This window comes from Urocitellus parryii, chromosome 1 (genome assembly GCF_045843805.1).
Source record: "Urocitellus parryii isolate mUroPar1 chromosome 1, mUroPar1.hap1, whole genome shotgun sequence".
Classification (NCBI taxonomy): Eukaryota; Metazoa; Chordata; class Mammalia; order Rodentia; family Sciuridae; genus Urocitellus; species Urocitellus parryii.
Window position 1 is genome coordinate 100,474,009 of NC_135531.1, and position 18,982 is coordinate 100,492,990.

General features: G+C 32.6%; 1 protein-coding gene across 6 annotated transcripts in view; it reads left to right on the plus strand.

Moving 5' to 3' along the window:
• The window catches only part of Tcerg1 (transcription elongation regulator 1), a 65,140-nt gene that overhangs the window by 40,267 nt on the left and 5,891 nt on the right, over window positions 1-18,982 (plus strand). For all 6 annotated transcript variants that reach the window (XR_013343992.1, XM_077801018.1, XM_077801011.1 and 3 more), the window contains 4 exons: window positions 6,322-6,440; window positions 11,358-11,508; window positions 15,054-15,218; window positions 15,505-15,687. Coding sequence is in view for 5 of the 6 variants with exons in the window: in XM_077801018.1 (XP_077657144.1) it covers window positions 6,322-6,440; window positions 11,358-11,508; window positions 15,054-15,218; window positions 15,505-15,687 (618 nt within the window). In the remaining variant the exon portion in view is untranslated. The remainder of the gene's footprint in view (window positions 1-6,321; window positions 6,441-11,357; window positions 11,509-15,053; window positions 15,219-15,504; window positions 15,688-18,982) is intronic.

The following is an 18,982-nucleotide window of genomic DNA, read 5'->3' on the forward strand; positions in this document are numbered from 1 at the left end:
ACTCAAAGGCATATACTTGTGTCTTAAATACACCACACACACAAGTTCAGATCTAAGTAGCATCTATTAAACTGTTTTCATCCTAATCTTAGATGATGGACACTTCAGTCTCTCCGCTGAACTAGAGTTACCTTATTACTGAGCTTCCATGTATTATCTCATGGTGATTGCTTTTTTCTTTAAAGTATTGCACACTTCCAATTTATTTAATTATTGAATTGTCAGAATCATTCTGACATAGATCTCTGTGAATTGCTGATCTTTGAGCCACTTAACTATAGTGCTGTTGAGCTATGAAATTTCTTTTGGTAACAGTAGAATTCATCTTTTTAAATTTTTTTTTAATTGTAGATGGCCAGAATACCTTTATTTTATTTATTTTTATGTGGTGTTAAGGATCAAACCTAGTGCCTCACACAAGCGCTCTGCCACTGAGCTATAGCCCTAGTGTTCATCTTTAATATGTATAATATAATGATTAGAAAATTTACACAGATGGTATGTTTTTTGCATGTAAGCCTAATCATAAACTTCAATGGATAGTGAAGATTTATAAATTTGCATCTGTGTTTCAAGCTTGATAGCCTTTTTTTTTTTTTTGGTGCTGGGGATTGAACCCAGGGTCTTGTGCAGGCAAGGCAAGCACTCTTCCAACTGAGCTATATCCTCTTCCCCCATTTTTGTTTTTAATACTGTTTGTATATGATCATCTCATTTTCATCCCAATTGATGGCCCTAGCAGAACCTATAAATCAGCCTTCATTCTTTATTTTTCCCATTTCCATTATATCATCAAATCTACCTTCAAAACATTTTCTAAATCTAACCTCTTATTCACCATTTTCCATACCAACATCCTAATCGAAGCCACTATAACCAGCTCTTAATCATTTGTGTAGCCCATAATCAATTTTCCTACTTTCATTCTTGCTCCTCTTAGTAAAGTTCTTTTTCGACACACCAGCCAGACTAGTTTTAAAGTTTAAGTGATATCAAATGTAGTCAATGTTCCCTTGCTCAAAACTGTCTTAATGTTTTCCATTTCAGGTAGGGTAAAACATTTTATATGTTCTCAGTGCTGTTCATTCATTGTAGCCACATTAGCCTTGATAGTCCTTGAATAAGTACAGAATTTTCTGGTATTTGCTATTTAATCTCCCTGGAATGTTCTTCCTCCAGGTATTAGCATAGTCAGCTCCAGCATTTCATTCAGGTACTTGTCCAGGTGCCTTTTGATCAGTCTGTGTATTATCTCTGCCTTCTTTATTTTCTGCATGGCACATTTCTAATTGTCTAAAATTATATTGTTTAATGTATATCTCCTACTATAGAATATAAATTCTATAAAGGCTGGAATGTTGCTTTGTCCATTGTTCAGTGTATAGTGCCTGAATCACTGCCTAATCTAAATATCCCAAGTCTTATTTTAAATGTTTTGTGACTTAATTCTTCATGATACTGCATATTTATAATTTCTATTTGAATGAAATCATAAGTAACATATGAGAACTAAAATTCTTGACCCATTTGAAGGCCTCTTCAAGCTGATGGTGATTATCTCCATAATAGAATTATACTTGAGAAGTATATTCTATTTTTTAAAAAATATTTTTTGTTATAAATGCACACAATGCCTTTATTTATTTTTGTGTGCTGCTGAGGATCAAACCCAGTGCCATACACATGCTAGGCAAGTGCTCTCCCAGTGAGCTACAACCCAGCCCTGTAATTCTATTTTAAACAAAAACCCTACCTAAAGTTTTTTTGCCTGGTAGCATTTTTTTCTTAAAAACAGTATTGTTTTTAAGAAAGGAAGGAAGGAGAGAAGTTAATATCTGGCATTAATGTGTATGTGTGTATATATATATTTGCATAGAAATATAAAATCAAGGAAAAAACAAAAAGGGCTAAGTTAACCATTTGTACTTTGTAGTTTCATATCTGTAATTTGTGCATTGATTTGAAAAACAAGTAATTTCATTGTAAAGCTTCATAATCTAAAATGGAATGTCTTTGATTTGTCTTTTCCTAGTTATTTGTAGATTTACATGTAGTTTGCATTAGTATAAAAGGTATTTTATATTAAAATTATTTTAACATACAGTTTTACTTCTTCAGTCTTGTTTTGGATAAAAGGTCACTTAAGAGAGGGTAGAAATATTTTTGTCTGTTAGGTTTAACTTTTAAATGAATAACATTTTTAAAAGAATGAGATTGTTTCCGTTCAGAATTTTAGATTCTGATGTAGATAATAGTTATGCTAACACTTTAAAATGAGTAGTTTCTTATATCAAAATAAACAGTTAAATATACTGTACTATTCAAGCTTTTTAATGTTGATATATTATGGTATGGTAACATTACCTGTGTGATTACTCAGGATGGTCCATCTATGATTGTTCACTAAATCAATGTGAAATTATAAATGAAATGGATATGAGAAATAATGGAAACAAATACTTAAGAAAACTACACACAGAAAAGTCTAAAGATCTTAAATGAAATTTCACTAAATGAGCTTGTCATATAATCACCTAGATCTGCCATGTAATCACCTAGATCAAGAAATAAGAGTTTTACCAGCACCCCAGAATGTACCTTTAAGGGCTAGGTGCTATAGAATTTAATGTATTTTTGTTGAGGCCCATAAATCTATTGACTCTCCCAGTGTGTATTATAGTTTTTGCGGGGGGGGGGGGGTGTTCTGATTTAACCCAGGGGTGCTTTACCACTGAGCTATACATATGCAGCCCTTTTTGTTTTTTATTTTGATACATAGTCTCACTAAGTTGCTTAGGGCCTCACTAAGTTGATGAGGCTGGCCTTGAACTTGAAATCTTCCTGTCCCATCTTCCCAAGTCACTGAGATTTTAGATGTGCACTATCATGCCCTGTGTTATAACATTTTGCTCATGAGTTACATTTCTAAGAAAATAATTGCTTAAAATAAAGAACATACAGCCAAGTATATTGGAAAGTATGTCAAAAATAATTTGGAGAAACTTGGAAGCTTAAAAGAACTTCTGAGGCTGGGGCTGTAGATCAGTGGTAAGCTTTTGCCTAGCATGTGTGAGCCACTGAGTTCAATCCTCAGCACCTCATAAAAATATAAAGGTGTTGTATCCATCTACACCTAAAAAAACAACAAAAAAACCTTTTTAAATTGAAAAACAAACAAGAAAAACTTCTGATTTTCTTTAAGATGCACATCTCGGAGAGAGTGATTCCTAACATTGGCCTGGGATATTCCAGAGGAGGGAATATGAACTCTTTCTAGCACCTCAAAAGAAAGTTAATAAACATTCTCTTATAAACTTTGTAAGTAAGAATAGGTGAGAAAGGAGTTTGAAATAACTTTCTCCCTCTCTTCAGCATACAAATACTTTCACATGATTTGTAGCAGTGGTTTATTTAGAGGGTATTTAAAGTTACCGATATGTCTAATAGGGGGTGGTTAGGTAATTGTAGGTATTTCTGTGCAGCTTTTAAAGATTGGTGATTATACACTAATTTGAGACTAACCTGGAAAGGTGCCTATGGTATGTTAAAGGAAACTTTTTTTTTTTTTTAACTTCATGCAAAGATGTTTGTCTTCATATTTAAAGTGCCAGATATTTCTATACTTTGTGTTAGAAAAAAAAAAAAAAGAGGGCTTTTATTACCTGAAGCATTTCTCCTGTCTTTCTGACTAGCTTTGTTATAAACTGGTTACCCTCTACACTTACTCTGTAGCTGCTGTCTTTCAGCATGACGACTCCATATAGATATCCTGAGGATTGCCTTCATCTCTCTTTTTTTTTCGGTCACTTGTTCTCTACATTATAAGCCTTTTCTTTTTTGTTTTATTCATTTTAGTATATCTGAAAGAGAGCATTCAAAGGAAATAAATTTTTGAATTCTTACATATTTAATAAAGCCTTTGTTTATATGAATTTGGAGTTGGTAATCTTTTTTTTCTTTGAAGATATTGCTCTGCTTTTAGTTTTCAGTGTTGTTTTTAAAGCCATCCCATTATCAGTTCCTTTGCTTATTTTTCCTACTCTGTAAGCAAGTAGGTTCTTCCTTATTCCTTACTTTTCTAACATCTCTTTATGTTATATGCCCTGATTTAAGAGTCCATTGTGCTGGGCTCTTTCAGTATGGAAACATATCTTCTATTTCTGGGAAGTTCTCCTGCGTTCCTTTTTTTCCCCTTCTGGTTTTCTGTTTTGTTGTTCCCAAATTGTGCCACAAAGTTCCTAAATCTTTTTTCCCTGTCTTTTTTTTTTTTTAAACTTATATTTGTCACCCAACTCTCAGTTAGATTTTCTTTTCATCCCTTTTAGTTTCTTAAGAGTTTTTTTTGTTTTGTTTTGTTTTGGGTTTGTGTGTTTATTATCTTGTTTTATGGCTGCAATTGTCTTAATTGTATGAGGTTTTTAGGATTTTTTTTTTCCTTTTAACTTAAATCTTAAATCATTTTATGGTGTTGTTTTTGATACTAAAGCTCTGTTTTTAATGTTTCCTTATATCTATAGCCTTTACCTCAAGATTAGGACCATGGAATCTTTGGGTGCTCTTAGCATCTGAATGAGCCCTCATGATTAGGGATTTTGACTACAATGTGCTGGCTTCAGGGCAGTTTTGTCTGTAGTAGCCATTTTTGATTGTCATAACTGAAGGGGTATTGCTGGCATCCAGTGGTTAGAGGCCAGAAATACTGCTGAATATTCACCCCAAAATGTTAATAGTGCCAAGGTTGAAAAGACTACTGTGGGGTGATTTAGGATGGTTTGTTGAGAGTCCCCTGGAGCAGCTTTATCTAGTTCATTTCTTGGTAAGTAGTATCCCAGTAAAAGGGTACAAGTCTTGTTGTTTTGGTTCTGAGAGAACTTTATTAATATTTGGTATGTATTTAGAGAATCCCCACATTCTGGGTCTGGTATCCTCATTACAAATACAAGATTCCCCAATTCAGAGAGATTTTGTTTACTTGTAGAACTGGCTCAGCAAGTTTTTATTTATTTTATTATTATTATTTTATTATTTTTGCTGTGCCGAGGATTGAATCCAGGGCCTTGTGCATGCTAGGCAAGCACTCTACCAACTGAGCTACATCCCCAGCCCCCAGGAAATTTTTAATGAAAAGAATCAGATAATCAATATTTTAGTCTTTGTGAACCATACCGCTTCTGTCACAACTCTGTATCTGCTATTTTAGTGTGAGAGCACCCATAAATACATGTAAAGGAATGAGTATGACTTTTCCAATAAAGGCTTTATTTATGGACTCTGAAATATGGATTTACTCCTCATGTGTCATGAAATTCTTTTTTTTAACCCTTGTGAAATGTAAAAACTATTTTTGAACTGTACAAAAACAATCTGCCATCTAGGATTTGCCACTCCTTTGTTCTGGAGAATAGTATTTGTCTTTTACTGGAGTTTAAGAACTGCAGTGTCTAGAAACTTAAAGCTGGTTAAGAGATCTAGCAATTGAATAGCTTCTTAAACAGGCTTTCATCAGATACTCCTTATTGTAGCTGTACCACACCCACACTTATGTCAGTTTCTGAGCTGTTTGAGGATTCTCTGTAATAAATAACTAAATAAATAAATGGCTTTCCCCCGCTGACTGCTGGATCATTTCTCTCTCTCAGGTCTTATATCCTTTACCACTTGCTCATTTGCTTTGCAACTTCTCAAGTGGCTTTCTCTTTCTTATTTCCCTGCCTTTTATGGTTTATGACTTAGAAATAAATAATTTTATTAGGATTTGAAGAAGGTGGAAATTAGACGTCTAGTTATTATCTTGATTGCACTTTATTTATTTTGATGTGGGGTCTGCCTATATTGCCCAGGCTCTCCTTGTATTGATTCATCATCCTCGCACCCTAGCCTCACAAGTAACCAACGATATGTTATTAAGTAGTGGAGAGTATATTAATTACTCATTTTGGTGAAACTAGTCTTAAAGAGAAGCATTGAAATAAAATTAAACTATAGGTTCCATGTTATTGGTCTTTGTTTTTCTAGAAGATATTAGAAGGACTATGATTTCTTTTAATACTTCTAAAATTATTTGAAATTAAAATAAGTAACTGGGGAAAATTCCAAAATTAAATAGCATTTTTTCCCCCTTCTGAATACCTAAGTAGAGTGTGGTATGCTAAGTATTTCATTGAATCTTTAAAACGATCATAATTTGCTGCATAGATAACTTGATTTTAGCTACCTATATTTAAAGGTTTTTTCCTATTACAGCTTGGACAAAGACATTCTTGATAGTTAAATTACGTGTATAAAAGACTGACATGTCAAATTGGTATATTTTTATGATAGGTGTTTGATCAGTATGTAAAGACCAGGGCAGAGGAGGAACGCAGGGAAAAGAAAAACAAAATAATGCAAGCCAAGGAAGATTTCAAAAAAATGATGGAAGAAGCAAAGTTTAATCCAAGGTATGTGATTCATTACTGTTAAATAACAAACGATGTATTTCCTCTTAAAATCAGTTAAAAATATATCTCTACCTTTTGGATATTTGGACATGAAAAGCTGTGTTTGACTTTGGTTTCTACTGTTTTAATCTTTATTCTTAAAGTGTTTCCTTTAACCAAGTATGGTGGCACTTGTGTGTAAGCCTAGTGGCTCAAGAGGCTGAGGGTGGAGGATTGCAAGTTGTCTCAAAAATAAAAAGGCTGGGATGTGGATAGAAAGAAAGAAAAAAATCTATCCTTTAGAGGACCCCTGCAGGTGCCCTAAGGAGGTTACCTTTGATTTAAATGTTTCCCTTTGGGAATAAATTGTTCTCCAGGGACTGGTAAATGATATAAAATTTGTTCTTATCTTCATAAAGTTTTAAGTATAATAAATTGCAGAGGAGAAAAATTATTTTGATTCAGTTAAAATGGTAAAGGACTTTTCATCTTTAAGTTTTTTTCTACGTTATCTTGTATAACATTTTAAATTGCTTGTTAATGTGTGTTATATATGAAAAGGATCAAGAAAATGAGACATTTTAAACTCATGTCTAGCATTTTAACAGTAATTAAAGCAATTATTGAATATTCTATGTGCTTAGGTGAACTTAAAAGAATACATTTTCATATATACATCTTTTATCTTATTGAATATTCAGAATAGTCAATATTTAGATACTTATGGCATATCTGTTTTACAGATAAGGTAAGAAAATCAAATTAAGTAGTAAAGTTAGGATTTTAACCTGAACCCAGTATTGTGCAGAAGAGTACCAGTAGGGAGAATTATTCTTAATTTATGGATTAGTTGGAACAACAATGTATTAGGTTGCTGTGAATACCTTGGTACACAGAGAAATTTTTCTTTTCCTTTCTTTTGTTTTTGGAACAAGGTTTCATTATGTTGCCCAGGCTGGCCTTGAACTCTGGGTTCAAGCAGTCTTCCTGTCTCAGCCTCCCAAATGCTAGGACTACTGGTGTGTGACATCACACCTAGCTATGAAATTATGTATTTGTTTTGGCAATGCTGGGGATCAAACCCAGTACTTCACTAGGCAAGTACTGTACTAGTGAGCTTTACGTCCCTATCCTCATGGAAAATTTCTAAAACTATAGAGTAGAATCCTGGAGTCTCTGTGTATAAAAAGTTCATCTTGTTAGTGGAGGTAGGGAAGAGTGATGGTGTTGTAGATAATATATTTGGTATAGTTTTATTTTTGAAATGTGAAACGAAACCTATGGAATTAAAATAAATTTCAGAAAATAAAAGTAATAGAGTATTTGTGACCATGAAGAATTTAATATTCTTCAGGGGGTTGTAGAGTTTCAGACTCTTCAAGTGGTCTTGATTTTTTTCTTAGTTAGAAGGATAAATTCATGGGTCATAGTTGACTGTGCTATAAAAGACATTTTGGGGGCAGTTGAGGAAATTGGAATATAGGTTTGATGTTAAATTATATTTGAAAATTCTTAATTTTCCTGAGTTATTGTGGTTATGGTAGAAAACAGCTTTACTCTCAGGAGTTGCATGCTGAAATAGTTATAGATGAAGGTATATGACGTCTGTAGCTTATTTCCAAGTGATTTAATAAGATCTAGTTATTAAAACTCTTTATGAGTCTGGGAAGAATCAAAACTCCAAAGAGGTTTTCCTTTTGTAGATCTAAGTCTTATTAAATCATAGTATCCTGCTGGTGTTATTTTTGGGCAGATAGAATTATTAAAGTATCTCTACAATGCAGATTACTTCAGAAAATTAAAAAAAAATAGTGTGCTATATTTCTACTTTGGTACATTTAATTCTAACATATGGATTTAGGACCATTTCTAGTTAGTAGACGCAAACAAGGAAGAACTTAAAAGTGAGAATACTGTCCATGGAATTAATTTTTTGCTTTGATTTGGAAGACCACTCTTACAAAAGTCTTAATAGCGTCTAGTAAATATAGAATGCTGGGGATTGTTCCGAGGGAAAAAAAATGACTGAGCATTACTTAACTGTGCCTATTCCTTCTGTGTCTTTTTCTTTAAATGGAAATTTCAGGTATGCTATGGTCAACTATACTTCCATCTTGCCTGGACCCCTACCACCAACTCACTCATTTCCCCCAAAAGTATTTTGTTTTAACATGTGTTTTAAAGTAGTGTTTTTCAGGATTAAGTATTAGTCGTGTTAAAAAAAATATGCACACAAATCTAATGATATGATTTCATTTTAGCCCGTTATAATAAAAGATAATATTTTATTTTATAAGTAATGTATAAAGTAATTCAATTCCACTTCTACACTTTGGTTTTGCATTTTAAAAGATTCATTCTTTAAACATAGTAATGTTATTTTAATCTTAAAATTATAAAACAAGGTGTTTAATTTATATGAACACAGATGTAATGGACTTTATTATCCCTTTTCTGGGATACAGATTTTTGTTTTACTTTAAAATTTTATTAGGGCTGCATATTTATTTTTTAAACCAGGTTTGCAGTATATTCTACTGTTCAAAATATTGAGTTAATGCAATTTGACATTGTGACTAATTTGATTTCATACAAAAGATAATTATAATCTGGCTTTGTCTACCCAGAGTATAAAAATAAGTTACCTACGAGTGCTATTTTTAAATTTTTAGTTAATGTCTTAACTTTGAAATTCTAATCAGCTAATTTTTTAAATAATTTTTTAAAAATAAGTTGTAACAGTTTTTGTTTTAACACATATAAGGGTGTATTTTTCTTTTTGCATTGGAATAGTTTTTTAAGGGGAAGATAAGCTTTTTCCTTCTAAAATATGCTAAACATATGGGGTATTTTATTAGAAAATTATTACTATTTTTAAATTGAATACTTCAAATATTTAAATATCTACCAAATATATTTGAAAGTTTATAATGCCTAGTGTTCATATTTTTTTTAAAACACCTAACATTATAACTTAACCTACTTAGAGTTTGCTGAACTTTGGGGGTCTGTAAATTGATGTTTTCATCGAATCTAGGAAGATTTTGGCTAGTATTTTTTCTGCCCTCATTCACTCTTTGCTCTTTTGGGGAGTTCTATTTACACATATGTTAAAGTGTTTGATATTATCTTACAGGACCCTCTAATCTTTTTTTGTTTGATCTCTTTTGATTAGATGATAGTTATTAATCTAAACCTAAAGTAAATTACTCTTTATTTTACCATATCTATTCTCATATGAGACGTATCAGGTTCATTTTTCCTTGCAGCTTAAATTCTTGTTTTCTATTTTTCATATCTCTGTTGAAACTTCCTCTCTCTTCATTTATTAAGACCATATTTTCAATTGTTGGAACCTATTTTAAAATTTTAATTCTTCCAATGCTATTAAAATAGCCGTTTTAAGTACTTGTCTTCTTAGATTAGCATCTGGACATTTTGTGTTCTGTTTTTACTAACATAAATTTTTTTTCTATGGCTTACAAGTCTCTTTCTGTTGTGATTTTTTTTTTAAATTTATTGAAAATATTGACATTGTGAATGATATGTAGAGACTCAGTCTGTTGTCTTCAGCTGAAGAGTGGAAATTTTTGTTTCAACAGACATTTTAATTATCAGGTATCCCCTTAATTTTAGGCTTTAATTTGTTAGGGTAGATGTGTTTTTCTCAACCTCCTAGCTCTCTCCCTTGTGGATATTTTGTGTATTTTGTTTGCTTGCTACTGTTTTTCCTCCAGCACTGATGAATCTCTATTATCTCTTTTTTGCTCCTAACCCTGTGACACCATGGTAGGAAAGCATTTTCTGGTTGTCCAAACTCTTGGGCAGTTTGGCTTTATTTGTGGACTCTTCAGAAGTCACCCTAAGTGGGATTTTTCTGGGTTACTCTCTCTATAACTTTTCCTTCTCCTCTTCCTCTTCTCCACCCCACAACCCCTGTTGTACTGGGAATTGAATTCAGTGATGTTGTATCATTGAGCTAGAAACATCTCTAGCCCTTTTTATTTTTTAATTTTCATGTAGGATCTAGGATCTTGCTAAGTTTCTGATTCTGGCATTGAACTTGTGATCCTCCTGCTTTAGCCTCTTGGAGTCATTAGGATTTGGGGAGGGGGGGTCCCAGGGATTGAGCTCAAAGGCTGTTAAGTACTGAGCCACATTGCCGTCCCTTTTTTATGTTTTATTTACAGATAGGGTCTTTCAGAGTTATTTAGAGCCCCGCTAAGTTGCCGATACTGGCCTCAAACTTCAATCCTCTTATCTCAGCCTCCCCAGCTGTTGGGATTACAGGCATGCACCACCATGCCCAGCTTCATTGGGAATCTTTATAGTTTCTTCCTCTACTCTTTTAGCACCCAAACTCAGATATTTTCCTCTTGTAGCTTTGGGACCACTATGCTCCACTTGCAGTCTGGCTTTCTGGGAAACGGAAGGAAAACTGCCTGAGGGTCAATGGCAATAGGACTTGTTTTGTGAATTTCTCTTCTCTTGTTTTCTGATGATCTCTAGAAATTAGTTGCCTCATACACACACTTTGTACAGGGTTATAGTTATTTAAGGAAAGAAAGCTAATGCAGTAAGAGTTATTTCATACGATTAGAAACAGGTTTCATTTTAGGGTAAAAGTAGATGAACTCCTAAATCTGTTGAAGTATAGATATTCTTTGATCTCTGATCTCCTGCCTCTTTTTTTTTTCTTTTTAAAATAGTTTGTGTGTATATATCTATTTGTAATTCCATCTTGATGGCATAAAGGTTACTAACCGCATTTTCACTCTTTAGCCCATTTTACTTGTTCTTTTTGTGTCTTATTATTCATTGTTTAGGTAGATTTTGGGATTTCGTGTGTCTGGCATATATTTTTACTGGGAAAATGATATCTTCTCTACACGCAGAAGTAGCTCAACCAAAGTTAGCACACTTATCATTTTGTTACAGAGTTACTTTTAGTGAATTTGCAGCCAAACATGCTAAAGATTCAAGATTCAAAGCAATTGAAAAGATGAAAGATAGAGAAGCGTTGTTTAATGAATTTGTGGCAGCTGCAAGGAAGAAAGAGAAAGAGGATTCGAAGACCAGAGGTGAGAAGGTAAGATGGTTTTAGTTCCACTGTGCAGTTTATGAGAATGTGAATGGGAAAGAACTAATCTGGTGCTGTTTCTAACCTCATTTATGGGCATGAATAATTGGACCTTTGTTTGCTTATTGTTTTTTTAAGTTATCTTTTACAATTGTTTATATGTATATGTGCTATCAGTTTACTTCCGTGATACTTATTTTAGTAGTTTCACTAAACTATATAGGATTGCTTTACATTTTATTAACACTAAAATGCCTGGTAAGTGCAGAATTGGCTTTTAGGACTGCCTGCTCAGTGGGACCTGCTAAATGCCTGCTAAGATTTCAAAACTCTTCATAGGTTCCAACATTTGAATTTCAAAGAACTTCTTTATCTTTTTTTTTTTACCCCCTAAAAAAATAGCATTTTAGTGACTTTCTAATCTTTCAGTGAACCTATCTTACATAATAAATTATTGCTTATCAAAAGTAAAGGTCAGTTATAAAAGATTAATAAATTCCAAATGTCATTTGATAGCAGTGTCAGGAGTAGAGAGGCGGCTCACCACTGAGGAGGCAGATTGGTGGGGAGAGAGCACCAGTGGTGTGTGAACCATCAAAACATGCAGCCATTCTCCTTAGCGTCCTGGTGTGTTTTATGAATGGGGTTAAATAACCTCTGGAACCTAATCATTCTTGACATTTAAAATCACTGCTTATTCTGGGAAGTTAAAACATTACAGCTTATATTAAGAAACGTTAATGAATAGTTTGTTGCATTTAACTTCTAGAATAACCTGAAAGAAAATCAAGTAATTAAATGTTTAATAGTGTATGATAGTTTTTATACAAGTTGAATGTGTTTCTTTGCATTTTTAACCTAATTTTCTTTCTGTGAATGCTTTTTTGTAGCTATTTTATATATTCTGTTTTATAATGAGTGGGTAGACTTTACAGTTTTGTGCTGTGCGGCCTGCTAATCAGTGCAGTCTAACAGTTGTCATCTAACCTGCAAACTATTATGGGATTCCCTAGTGAGGAAAGAATTGGTATCTTTATATGATAACATTAGACTCTCTCAGTTCCTGTACTTAACTTTTTTTTTTAGTACTTTTCTTTATGAAATGGTGAGAATTTTGCCCAGAATGTGTTAATTTAAAAAATGAAATTAAGTAGACATGATATATAATTAAATTATCTATTTTTTTTAATTGCAAAGTAATAATAAATCAGGAAATTGCTAAAGGGAAACATCTGAGCCAGTTTAACAAATGCAAAATCAATTCTAACTAGTCTATCAAAGGAGAAATTGTTAAGGGTTTAAGTGTAGTATATTTATATTCACATTCTGAGAATATTTGATACATGAAATTTTATGACTTTTCTTTCATGACTTCCATTATTATTTATATTCTTATGAAGTATATTGTCTATAAAGGCTTAAAATTAACTGACTTCTGGTGAAATCTGTTTTTCTTTTTTCTTAAGTAGCAAGTTTTTGTGTGTTTTTTGTTTGTTTGTTAGTTTGTTTTTTGGTTTTTTTTTTAGAGACTGTCTCTGAGTTGCTTCGGGCCTTGTTAAATTGCTGAGGCTGGCTTTGAACTCTCAGTCCTCCTGTTTCAGCCTCCTGAGCTGCTGGGATTATAAGTTTATTTGTTTACTTTTTTCTTATAAGCAAGTTTTGTAAGGTTGTGGTACAAATACATTTTAGAATATCACGTTTGATGTTACATGTAATGGAATTAATCTTCTTTTAATGAAGTTGGTATTTTTCTCTTTTTTAAATTTCCCGCTGAATAAGTTAAATAATTTTGTAATAGGGAAGAAAACAGGGAGAATATCTGGATCTTGACTTGAAGTAATGGTAAATGACAATTTATAACATTGATACAGCTCTCAAATAATTTGCACAGTTAAGCCACTTATAGCCTGCCATGATAATCTCTCCCAATGAAAGGAAGTTAAAATTTAATTTTACTTATGGTTTGTTTATACATCATAAATTTTTAGAAACTATATAATAACCCTTACTTTATAGGGTTATCAAAGTTAATATGAATTTCTTTGGTTTAGAAAAATTCCTGTTTGTTAGAAATTGTGTGTTTTAACATAGGTGTTGTAAATTTTGCACTTAGTTTTTAAACAAATCTAGGAATTTGTTTTCATCATACAAAGTAGACAAGATGAATAGAAATTATATCACTACTATCAAGTATTTCTTTTTTATGACACTTTTTTTTTGTATCTTCTGAAAATTTGTTGCTTTAAAATATTTGTTGCTTTAAAAAATGTCCTTCACCATAGACAATTTGGGAAGCACTGTGATAGAACCCAAATGAGTGTTTTCTTAATAACTGTCTTGAAACATTGTGTTTATGAACATTACTCACTAATGTAAATGGAATTAAGAGCCAAATTCAGCAGTGGAGAGATCCACAATTAATTAGTTCTTCTCTTCTAAAAAATATTTCTGATGTAGATGATGTATTTCTTATAACTTTACAAATGTTTTCCAGAAAGGATCTTAACCTCCTTTAATAAGAGAAATGAGGTTGTAAGGGGGATTGATAGGGTAGGAATAGGCAGAAGGAATGATTCATTTCTTTTTGTACACACATCTTAAATTCTGATTGCATTTCTAATTTCTTATTCCCTTAGGCAGAAAGGCAGATATTTAATCCCTATGGTGGGGAGGGTCTTGACATAGTCAGAATCCTTTGTTGAAAAGATTTTGGCTACACTGGGAACATATCTGTGGTAGGAATACAAAGTAATTAAAATAAGATTGAATTTTTAAAACATTTAGGTCTTCAAAAGTTTGTAAAAATAAATGCTTTTACTTTTTCTTCCTGTTTAAAAAATAAATATATTTTCGGAGTAGAGTCTTAAGAATTAATATTATTTGGTACTTAGTAGTTAAGTATGGTATTTGACAAACACTTAAAAAGTACAGAAAATTTAAAAGTAGTTCTTTTGATAAGGATTAATTATGATCAATGTAGAAATTATTTTCTTATATGTCAAGGGACAAACATTGCTCTTTTTACCAGAATACAAATTTTTACCCTATTTTGATTTTAGGCATTTAACACTATATTTGTAATGACTTAATATTTGTGCTTAGTGAGTTCTCCTATTTTAATAATTGAAAAATTTATTCATCAGTTTTTAAGATGTTGTTCTTGCCAACTTGATGTTATTTTGCTATCAATTCATAAGCCTGAGTGCATTGATATTCTCCATGAAAACAGTGGCAGTTCTGAGGTCAAAAGTTAAGCAAAACAAAAAAGTTTTATTTCTTCGTAGTTGTTTCTTTATAAAATACAACTTATTTTGAATTTGACAGATTTTTAAGTGAGAGTCTGTATGCTTATTGATTTTTATTTTTTAAATAAAAGAGCAGTTCTGTTATCCTCTTTTACTAAGATTTAGTCTATTCTAAATGCATTTTTAAAGTTGTTATTCTCATATTTAAAGTAAGTAAATGTTATTTTTTCTACTTGTAAATATTTAGCTATGATAATTTTATCATGATATATTATTCTCCCCCATCCCACTACTTGTTTTAAAATATAGATTAAATCAGATTTCTTTGAACTGTTATCAAATCATCACTTGGACAGTCAGTCTCGGTGGAGCAAAGTAAAAGACAAAGTAGAAAGCGATCCACGCTACAAAGCAGTGGATAGTTCATCAATGAGAGAAGACCTTTTCAAACAGTACATTGAAAAAATAGCCAAGGTAACCATTGTGTTTACTTGTTTTTTTTTTTAAGTTATACATGACAGTGGAGTGTTATTGTGTTTACTTGTACCGTTATAACTGAATAATAATTCTTAACTATTTAAACGGTATGTTTTGTGGGGGAAGTTGGAAATGTTGGTATTAACATAAAAATCAGGTAGTTGATTTGGGAATGATACTGGTTAAAAACTAGATTCAAGGTTTTTTTTGGCAAGCTAATTATTCTGTGAAACCATATTTTGATGGAGTTGGTGAGGAAAATAATATAATTTTACTTTTACAGAATTTAGACTCAGAAAAAGAAAAGGAACTTGAAAGGCAAGCCCGCATTGAGGCAAGCCTTCGGGAAAGGGAAAGGGAGGTTCAAAAAGCTCGTTCGGAACAAACAAAAGAAATAGATCGAGAGCGAGAGCAACACAAAAGAGAAGAAGCTATCCAGAATTTCAAGGCTCTTCTGTCTGACATGGTATTTGTTAACCCCCGCCCCCTTCTAAAGTACTGGATATCAGAAATCTGTTATATTGCCTAATTTTGAATGTTTAACATTCTTTGACTACAAGAGATAATTTGTTGTTTACAAAGCTTTAAAAATCAAAGACTTGATATTAGCACTGTAGAATAGGGAAACTGTAGTTATTTAACAAATTTGGAAATTAGATGTTTTGCATATATGAAAATTCATAATTGTTTGGTCTCAAAATTCTATTTTTTAATTATTGATGAAAGCCATCTTAATTACTCACTTACCTGCCATAGTAATAAAGTATGCTGAACATAATTGGACTTTTTTCTTGATGATTTAGGGTCATCATTGTGATGATCAATTATTGTACATGTAGATGGTATGAGATGTAGGACTGGAGGTGTACTGACCCCAGGAGATACCCTGAAACTTTCTTGAAATCTTCTGCCTTACCTCTCAGGGTTGTTGAGGTATGTAGGGTTTTTTGTCCCTACACTGATGCCCCCAGACTGCTATGCTGTATAAATATACTCTGTTAAATTTTGCCTTCTCCTTGTCACCTGATTCATGCACTTCTTTTCTGTCTTTAAATGGGACTCTTTCTATTATTCCTTTTGCTGCTTCTAACTTTTCTTTTTTCCATGTTCTGGACAATTCCAGTAGTTTTGAAATTTCTCTCTCTTCCTTTAACATTTCTTCAAGTTTATCTACTTTATTGCTATCCTAGAAATCTTTGTGCATGGAACATTTGCCTAGCATGCACAAGGCCCTGAGTTTGCCCCAGAAAACACACACACACACACACACACACACACACACACACACACACACACGAAAAGCAGATCTGATTTTGTTATTCTCCTAATTACTTGCAGGAGGTAAAGGTTCTCTGTATTTACAGCAGGTCAAATGCAGCTCTTAGCATAATATGAAATGCAGTGCTTTCCTTGATTTTCCCCACTTTATCATCTTTGCTTTCCTCAGTTGCTCCTTGAGTTCCAACATTGCCAAACTGTCCTCTAATGACCCATACCATCCTACCATTGTTTTATAGCAATCCTTTCATCAAGAATGCTTTCAAACTGTTCCTCCTACAGTGACACACTTTCTCATTTGAGTGCACACAAATCTCTTCTGTGAGGCTACTCCCTGTCCCGCAGGTAGATTTAATCTCATTGTTCTTTTTATCATCCTTGTGATTAGCATACACATTGCAGCATTTACTACATGTAATTATTTGTTTATGTGTTTGTCCTTTAAAAAAAAAAAAGTGTACTCAGTAACATCTCATTTTGTAGTTCCAGTGCTAAACACAGTATTTATCTGGCACATATTTAGATTTTTGATAAACAGTGGCTGAATATGCATTTGTAAATATTTCTTTCCTATCTTTTTATCTTTTCACTCTCCCATATTGGATATTATTTTCATTTGTCAGATCATACTTGTATACTCTTGTGGAGCATACTGTAATCTTACTGTGTTTATATAATGTAGAATAGTTAAATCAAGCTAAATAACATAACCATCACTTTGCATAATCATTTCTTTTGTTGAGACATTTCAAATTTATAGTTGTTTTCAATATGTAATACAGTATTATTATTAACAAGTCACCCTGCTGTGCAGATTTCAAAACTCATTCTTGCACTGTCTAAAACTTTGTACCCTTTGCCCACTAAGTCCCCATTATCTTCCCCACTCTTTACCACTCCATTCTGTTGTCTCCTGTGAGTTCAACTTTTTTAGATTCCACATTTAAATAAGATCATATGGTTTTTGTCTTTTCTTTGCCTGGCTTATTTCACTTAACAGTGTTCTAGGTTTACAAATGATAGGATTTCATTTCTTTTAAAGGCAGAATTACCATTATTCGTTTTATATATTTGCATGTATCTGTTATATTTATTTACATAGATATTATATTTCTTATTCTTCACTGATGAACACTTAGTTATAATGCTGCAGTGAATACTTGGGAGAGTTGTTCTCTCTTCAACATGATGATTTTAGTTACTTTGTATATATACTCAGAAAGGGGATTAGTGAATCTCATGGTAGTTTTGGTTTTAGTTACCTGAGGAACTGCTTATCCTAATTTACATTGTCACCAACAGTGTATGAAAGTTCCCATTCTCACTAAAAGACTTCTTTCATCTTTTTAATAAAAGACATACTTAGGCCTTTGTGGTAATACACATCTGTAATCCTAGCTCAGGAGGCTGAGGCAGGAGGATCACAAGTTCAAGGCCAGCCTAAGCAACTCAGTGAGGAGACCCTGTCTCAAAATAAAAAATAAAAAAGGGCTGGGTATATGGCTCAGTGGTAAAGTACCTCTGGGTTCAATCACTAGCACACGTAGACACACACAAAAAGTCATACTTGGGTATGAGGTAATATCTCACTGTGGTTTAAATTTTCATTTCTTAAAATGATTAGTGATGCTGAGCATTTTTTCATGTTCCCTAATGGCCATTTGTATGTCTTTTGAGAAATGTGTGTTCATGTCCTTTGCCCATTTTTAAATCTAGTTATTTGTTTTTTTCTTGTTGAGTTCCTTGAATTCCTTAATATTTGGATTATTTATCCAACTGTGGTTTGCATTTATTTTTTCACATTTTGCACATTGTTTCTTCATTTGTTGTTTCTTTTGCTGTGAAGTTTTTAGTTTGATTCAATCCCATTGGTTTGTCTATTTTTGTTTTTGTTGTTAGTGCTTTCAGGGTTATATCCAAAAAATAATTGTTTGGACCAGTGCTGTAGAGCTTTTCCCCTACATTTTCTTCTCTGAGTTATAACAGTTTCAGGTGTTTTGAATTTTGAATTTTTTTTTAAATAAATGATGTGAGACTAGCATCCATTTTTATTTCTCTGCATGTGTGAATATTCAGTTTTAACTAGTACCAATTATTGGAAATAATTGTCCTTTCCCTGTTGTCTGTTCTTGATACTTTTAACTATAAATGCATGGGTTTATTTCTGGGACTTTTTGCCCTGTTCCTTTGGTTGATGTGCCTGTTATTATTATGCCAGTACCATGTTGCTTGGGTTATAGTTGCTCTATAATATATCTTGAAATCAGGGAGTATGATGACTCCAGCTTTGTTCTTTTTGTTCAAGATTGGTTAACTCTTATGAGTCTTTTGTGGTCTCATGAATTTGAAGTATTGAAAATAATACTGTTTTTGCAAAAAATAACATTGGAATTTTGATGAGGATTGCCTTGAATCTGTAGATCACTTTGGGTAGTGTGTACATTTAACGATATTAATTCTTCCAATCTGTGCACACAAGATTT